Genomic DNA, 8,097 nt, shown 5'->3' with positions numbered 1-8,097 from the left:
TGTCCACATGGGGGCAGGATCTTTGACCACATGGGGCAGCCATCTTGTGTGTTGGAGTGATGGTCAATCTGCATATCACTCTTTTATTAGATAGGATAGAGGTCCGGTGCACGGGTGGGGGCCAGCTGGTTTGCTCTGAAGGATGTCCTGGATCAGGGTGGGGGTTCCCTTGGGGCATGGGGTGGCCTGGGTGAGGGACCTGTGGTGGTTTGCAGGCCGGCCACGCCCCCTGGTGACCCAAGCGGAGGCCCTGGTATCTGGGATTTATTTATCTTCTACAATTGAAACTTTGTAGCCTGGAGTGGAGCCAAGCCTTCTGCTTGCTCAGAGGCAGCAGCCTTTTTTGGGGGGATTTATGTATCTTCTATAATTGAAACTTTGTAGCCTTAAGCGGAGGCCTGGGCCGGCCAGGGTGAGCGGAAAGCTTGGCTTCCTCCATCACCGGGGGCAACCCTAGCCTCCTGCTCTTTCCAGCTCCATGGCAGCCGCCATTTCTGTTGGACTATTTTTATCTTCTATCATTGAAACTGTGTAGCCTTGAGTGGAGGCCTAGGCCGGCAAGGGCAGGTGGAAAGCTTGGCTTCCTCCATTGCCAGGGAAACCCAAGCCTCCCTCCTGCTCTCTGTGGCCGTAGCCATCTTGGTTGGGTTTATTTGCATATTCTCTCTGATTGGCTGGTGGGCGTGGCTTGTGGGTGTAGTGGAGTGAGGGTTAATTTGCATATTACTCTTATTAGATAGGATGGGTTCAGTTTAACTCATATTTTGTTTTTCAAGTTTCATTGTAAGAGAAAATAAATGCTAGTAGCATTACTGACTAGTCAGTCATTTTCCACTTAAAAGATAAATAATTGGCTTGAAATAAAATTATACCAGCCTTTCATTTTAAAAACTTAAAGAATGTACTCAAATAATTTATTTTCTGGGCCTCTTCACATTAATTACTTAGGTATGACTTTTTAAAAAATTGTCCTCACAAGCTCATGTTTTTTTGAATATTTGTAGCATATAAGAGATTCTGGATATTTCATGAAAAATGTTGCTTAATCATGTTGAAGATAAAACTGATCTATAATCCTACATAATAAAAAGCTAATATGCAAATTGACCAAACAGTGGGATGACTGGTCGCTATGATGCTCACTGACCACCAGGGGCAGACACTCAATTCAGGAGCTGCCCCTGGTGGTCAGTGCACTCCCACAGGGGGAGCACCGCTCACCCAGAAGCTGGGCTCACAGTTGGCGGGCACAGCAGTGGTGGCAAGAGCCTCTCCCACCTCTGCCACAGTGCTAATGAGCAGCGAGCTGAGCAGTAAGGAGCAGTGAGCAGGGGGGTGGTAAGGAGTGAGGGGTCCTGGACTGCCAGAGGGATGTCTGACTGAGGGCTTAGCAGGGAGTGGGCCTAAGTCGTCAGTCAGACATCCCCTGAAGGCTCCCAGATTGTGAGAGGGCACAGGCCAGACTGAGGGACCCCCCCTCCAAGCTCACAAATTTCATGCACTGGGCCTCTAGTACAGTTATAAAAGCACCTTTATGATATGAAGTAAAAAGGTGTGTTTCCTTTCTTGGTGGCCTTTGCTGAACATGGGGATCATTGATTCTTAGAGCTGGGAGGCTGTCAGACATTAGTGCAGCCCTCTTGTAATCAGAGGAGGAATCTGCTAATGTCAGCTTGGGACCTCAGCATCAGAGCCAGGTTTTCTAACACTGCCCTAGTGCTCCATTGTAACCTTTCTAAATGTTCTTTTAGGAATGTGAGAGGCACTTTGACTTGGCAAATTGCTGAGGAGACAGTTGAACAGATACCTAGGATAGATGAGGGAAATTCCAAATTCCATTGAAGATATCCTTCAAAGGTTTTTCTTCCTTATTGATGACCTCTTTAGTAAGAAACTGCTGACTCAACTTTTCTCTCATCACCATTGTGAAACCAGAAAGCTCTGGCAATTCCTCCTTTCTCACCATTATTTTCCTTTCATGGTTCAAAACTCTAGCAATACGTGAATTAAAAAACAGCAATTCTTAAAAGCACAGTGCTCTAAAAACAATTTTTAGCCCTAGCTGGTTTGGCTCAGTGGATAGAGTATTGGCCTGTGGACTGAAGGGTCCCAGGTTCAATTCTGCAAGGGCACATGCCTAGTGGGAGGCTTGCAGGAAGCAGCCAATCAATGGTTCTCTCTCATCATTGATGTTTCTATCTCCCTCTCTGAAATAAATAAAGATATATTTTAAAAAATTAAAAAAATAAGTAAAAACAATTTTTAGTTTATATACTTAAAAGTAGTGTAATTCACAAAATTCACCTGGTTGTATTTGAATGCCAATATAATTCTCATTAGGGTAAGAAGGTTTTACAGAATAATCTCCAGAAGGAACAGTCCTCACAAAGAGTTTTCAGTGATAACTTATATTAAGCATGTAGTTTAAATATATAAGGTAGAATTAGTAAACTGCTAACGAAATAAGCCAATCTGATTTTATGCTCTTGTTTTTCTTTTAGAAGTGTCTATAAACTTACAGCCACTGATCAAAATATTAATGACTTAAGTTCTAACTTTAGAAACTGTATTTCCCTCTGGCCCAGTACTATATTATAAAGTTGTGGCAAAATTCCAAAATATAAGCATGTACCATGTGAAAATTATAAATGACAAAATAAGAGCTCTAAACTGAAATTGTATTGCTTTTATAAATCATGAACTGAATTTTTTTTTCTCTTCAAATGAGAATACAGAAGTTGAGTGTTTTTATTTGAGATATTATATTCAGATAGTATTACATCCTCATTTTTAGGTACTCTAGGGGTCCTCAAACTTTTTAAACAGGGGGCCAGTTCACTGTCACTCAGACAGTTGGAGGGCCGGACTATAGTTTAAAAAAAAAAAAACTATGAACAAATTCCTGTGCGCACTACGGGCCCGGGATGAGTCGGCTGCTAAAGCAGGACAGGCAGCGGCACCCGGTGGGCCGGATAAATGTCCTCGGCGGGACGCATGTGGCCCGCGGGCCGTAGTTTGAGGATGCCTGCTCTAGAACCTTTCCTGTGTGTTTGCCATCAGGGAAGGGAGAAAGAAGGAAATACAAAGTAAAATTTGTGTGTATAGTTTTTCCGAAAATGCATGTCTTTGCATACTGCTTTTCCTTTAAAATTTAAATTACAAATGTATTATATGGCATTTGACTTGTAAAAACATCAGACAGTTCTATATTTTTACATTGACCTTCAATCTCAATACCCTCCTTAGAAGTAATAATTGTTGACTTTCCATCTACACCTTTTTTTATACCTTTTTCTATGAATATATAGATGTTACATATAGCCACATGAAATAAAATGTGTGTAATTCTTGTTTTTTACATAAATATATGTATATCATTTAGCAACTTTTATACTTGGTATCTTTCATTTCATTATAATCCTACCTCTTTTGTATAGTAGTCCACAATCTATATAGCCTATAATGGAAACTTAGGTTAGATTTATTTAACTTTTTTTTTAATAACAAACAGTGCTGAAAGAATGTCATCCTGTATTATTCTCTCTGCATATAAGATTTGTCTGGGTACATATACACAATGAAATACTACTCGACCATAACAAAAAGGAATCTTATCTTTTATGACAGCATGGATTGACCTAGAGGGTATTATCCTAAATGAAATAAGTCAGACAGAGGAAGACAAAAACCATATGATTTTACTTACATGTGAAATCTACAGAACAAACTAAAATAGAAACAGACTCAGATACAGAGAACAAACAGTTGATAGAGGGGAAGGAGCTTGGGGATCTCAATGAAAAAGGTGAAGGGCTTAAGTACAAATTGGTAGTTACAGAAATGTAAATTATAGCATAGAGAATATAGTTAATAAGATAACTATGTATGGGGCCAGATGAGTACTTGAGATAGGGGGACACTTTGTACACAATTGTCTAATCACTGCTGTACACATAAAACTAATACAGAATAATATTGAACATAAACTGTAATCTATAATAATAAAAGCATAATATGCTAATTAGACCGGATGTCCTTCCAGACAGCCGGGGCTGTGAGGGAAGCCCGGGTCCCAGGTGCCTGCCAGCGGCCAGAGGGAAGCCCAGGTCCTGGGTGCCAGAGGGAAGCCAGTGCCCGCAGCCAGGGGAAAAATGGCCCACTCTTGCATGAATTTCGTGCATCGGGCCTCTAGTTGAAAAATAAAAAGTAAGAAGATTTCTCTATAGTATATGCTTAGCTTTTGAATGGCTGGGACAGAGCTAGGCAGTTTTAAAGAGAGATACTTCAGTTGGCTTCTAAAATGACTATTAACAATTTACAGTTTCTCCTCAGCAATGAATGAGTACCTGCTCCCCATATCATTAAGGATATTAGATTTTTAAGTTTTTTATTAATCTAATGGGTGAAAACTTATTTTTATTGTTTTAATGTAAAAATTTCTGATGAAGTGAGAATGGGCATCTTTACTGTTTATTTTAGAGCATTCTTCTATTTCTCACGTGAATTATCTTTTGCACTGCTGATTTTTCTATTGAATGATTTATCTTTTCATCTCATGGGTTTGTTAGGAGTTCTTCACATAGTTTAGATAGTCTTTGACGTCTATTAGTAGAGTTGGTCTCAGTTGGTTACTTGTCTTTAACTTATGGTATCTTTTTTGTAGATGTTTCATATTTATATATAGTCAAATTGATAAATAATTCTTATGGCATTTCAAAATACAAAGCATATTCTGTATTTTCTAAGACATTTATTATTTTTGCAACTAGATCTTCATCTGAAATTGAATTTTGTGAAGAGTGTAAGATACATTAAAAGCATTTCCACTGTAAGAGCTACTTTTATTCAAAAGTCCAAAATCCATTTTCCAAAGTCCATTTTTTCTTTACTCACTGATTTGAAATCACTGTTACTATGTGCTAAATTCTTTAATTGATATCTCTAATAAATAATGTATTGCTTTTATTATAGTTTTCTGGTATGTTTATAGATTTGGTGGGGGAGAAAGCCTAATGATTTTTAAAAATTTCTTGGCTATTGGTGAGCATATCTTGAAGTTTTGATTATGGTTGCACTAAAATTATAGGCAGAAGTTTCAGTGTATTCTTAGAAAATCTAAAAGAATCTCACCTTCTGAAATTGTAAGACTTCATTTCCTATTCAGTATTGGTATTTCATGTAATTGTTTTGTTAGAATTGCTTCAGTTATGATCTGGCATATGATGTTGAATAATAGCAGTGCTTAGCAGAAATTGTTTACTAATTTCAGTGGAAATGCTTTTAATGTTCCACCATTAAGGATAATGTGTGCTTTAAATTTCTGGTAGATACCTTTTGTTAAGTTCTATTGTATTAGTAATTTGGTACTTTTTAAACTAGAGGTAAATATAGAATTTATCAAGAGATTTTTCAGCCATAGCCAGTTTGGCTCAGTGGATAGAGCATCAGCTGTTCATGGTTTTGATTTCAGTTGCAGGCTCAATTCCTAGCCCCAGTAGAGGCACATGCGAGAGGCAACCAATCAATGTGTCTCTCACATCGATATTTCTCTCTCTATCTCTCCCCCTCCCTTCCACTCTCAAAATCAATGGAAAAATATCCTCAGGTGAAGATTAACAACAAAAAAGATTTTTTAGCATATATCAAAAGATCAGTATTTTCTTTAATTGTTGCAATTCAGTGAATTTTAGTCAAAGATTTTTATTATTGATTCATATTTTCATTCCTAGGATAGAACTGTTTGTAGGTAAGGTGTAACTGGTGCTTTTGTCTGTTTCCTGTCGATAAATTTTTACCTATATATTTAAATTTGCCTCATCAAATGGTGAAAAAAGTCTTGCATAAAGTCTTTATTATATGGTGATTTTTGTCTACTGAATTTTTTCTATGATTACTAAAATAATTGGATTTTCTGTCTCAAAAATTTATATTTTTCTTATAAATCATGACTTTAATATAGATTCCACATTTATTAGTGTAAATTATTATGGTTATGCCTTTTTATTAATCACGCAGATGCAAATGACAGAAGCTCAACTCAAATACATCAGTGTCTGCAAAGTCCAGGGATAAAAATTGGCTTTACCTACTGCTAGATCTAGGGGTTACTTGGGAATCAGTTTCTCCATCTCCCCCTTTTGCTTTCCTCATTATTGGCTAAATGTTCAGACAAGATGTCTTCTCATTCCTTGATTCTTCAGATACTTATTGAAGATACTGTGTGCCAGAATTTCATTTGTGCTGTGAGATATACTAGATTAAAACTTGAGGCAATTCAACGGCCAGCAGCTCTGAATTTACATATCCCCCCTAAACTAATTAGGAAGTGATTATCTTTTTTTTTTTTTTTTTTTAAGTACTTGGACATTTTAATGAACTTCCCTCCATGTAGCTTCAAGCTACCAGGACACAGGTCCCACCAACACCCTTAATCTTCTCCTCGGCTCTTCTGCTGAAGAACTTGGCCTTCACAATGACAGGCTGCTTTGGGAGCTTTCCCTTCCCCAGAACTTTGTAGTAGCCCGATCGCACCGCATCAGTGATAGGAGCAACTCCAGTCTTGCTTTTGGCAGCAGTTACCCGTGTCTGCTCACTAACCAGGGTCCATAGTTTATCGAGGTTGACAGTTGGGCAGAAGCTCTGGTTCCTCTTTAAGTGGTAATGCCTCACACCAACTTTCCCAAAGTAACCTGGGTGATATTTGTCGAAGTTGATCCTGTGATGATGCAACCAGCTTACCACGGCCCCCGGGTGCTTCCTGTGCTTGCTGATGCGGCCGTGGCCGTGACTCACGTGGCCCCGAAGTTTTTGGATCTTCCTGAGTCTGGATGGCATGTCGGTGGCCGAGCTGCAAGAGCAGAAGTGATTATTTTTTAAAAATATATTTTTATTGATTTCAGAGAGGAAGGGAGAGGGAGCAAGGGAAGCATCAATGATGAGAGAGAATCATTGATTGGCTGACTCCTGCACGCCCCCTACTAGGGATTGATTCTGTAACCCAGGTATGTGCCCTTGACGAGGAATCGAACTGTGACCTCCTGGTTCATGGGTTGACACTCAACCACTGAGCCAGCTGGTTCTCAGGCAGAAAGTGATTATCTTTTTTAAAATCCTGAAATAGAATCTTATGAGCCTACTTAAACTTTGAGCCATAGTGGAGGGGTATGGTAACATATTTAGGCAGAGGGAGAGGCTGTGGCAGCTCAGTTTTCCATGACTGCATAATGTTGGGAGAGCTCTGGAAGTTTCCACCTGCTTCCTTAGGGCAACAAGGGAGGGAGCTGAGATATAATGCCAACAGGCTGGCTGTGGAGCCGCTGTGGCAGAGTGAGCCGTGACCCTAGGGTGGCAGCAACACCCTAGCCCGGGGCCCAGTTGGAGCGCTGAGACAAGGCATAGGATGGTGGGAGGTGGAAGGAGCGTGAGGGAATGATCTGGCAAGACAGAAGGCTTCTCTTTATCAGCATGGCATCTTGGAAAGAAAAAAGGAGTGGACTGAACTGCTGAGAGGAAAGAAACAGGCTTAGTTGAAAATTTGGATATAAATTTTCACAAATATTCAAAAGAGTCTAAACTAAAGTGAAAGAAACTGAGAAACTATTTGGTAATTTTGCACTCCTCCCCTCCAAATTCAGCAGTTAGAGGGCTTCTGATGAAATGTAATCAGTTATATCAAGTAATAAATTCTGTAGGGATTTTCTCTTGAACTGAAAATTTCTACTGAATTTCTACTTCCAATTATGCTAATTTCCAATTTCAGCTGAATTCTACTAAATGTCCCTAAGGAGTTATATAAAATTTTCATTAGTTTTAATCTCCAGTTTTTAAAAATTGTCCATGTGTTATATCCACAGACATATAGATAACGATTTAATAAGACTCGCTGGAAAAAGTAAGAATGGCATAAATCCTAATAATTTTCAACTATGTCACTTATTTGTTGTGGCCAGGAATTTCAAATCAGCATTTTTTTGCTACCATTTAAATTTTTCCACTGTTTAACTAAATTTCAGTCTTTCCAACTTCTTCGTTTTGGGCACTTTCCCCCACTTGAACGTTCCAATCTGGCCTCTGTCCCATAACTGGTTCCTCTTTCCT

General features: G+C 39.1%; 1 protein-coding gene across 1 annotated transcript; it reads right to left on the bottom strand.

The window, feature by feature from the left end:
• Positions 1-6,393: 6,393 nt before the first annotated feature.
• LOC308253607 (large ribosomal subunit protein uL15-like) lies at positions 6,394-6,834 on the bottom strand (the record flags this gene model as incomplete). The annotated part of the gene is made up of 1 exon (XM_080679227.1): positions 6,394-6,834. One exon carries the CDS (start codon positions 6,832-6,834, stop codon positions 6,394-6,396), a length of 441 nt encoding a protein of 146 aa, XP_080535353.1.
• Positions 6,835-8,097: the final 1,263 nt, after the last annotated feature.

Source organism: Plecotus auritus (assembly GCF_963455305.1).
Source record: "Plecotus auritus genome assembly, chromosome: 7".
In the NCBI taxonomy this organism is placed as follows: Eukaryota; Metazoa; Chordata; class Mammalia; order Chiroptera; family Vespertilionidae; genus Plecotus; species Plecotus auritus.
Note: the sequence above shows the minus strand (reverse complement) of the source record. Positions and strands in the feature narration are given on the sequence as shown.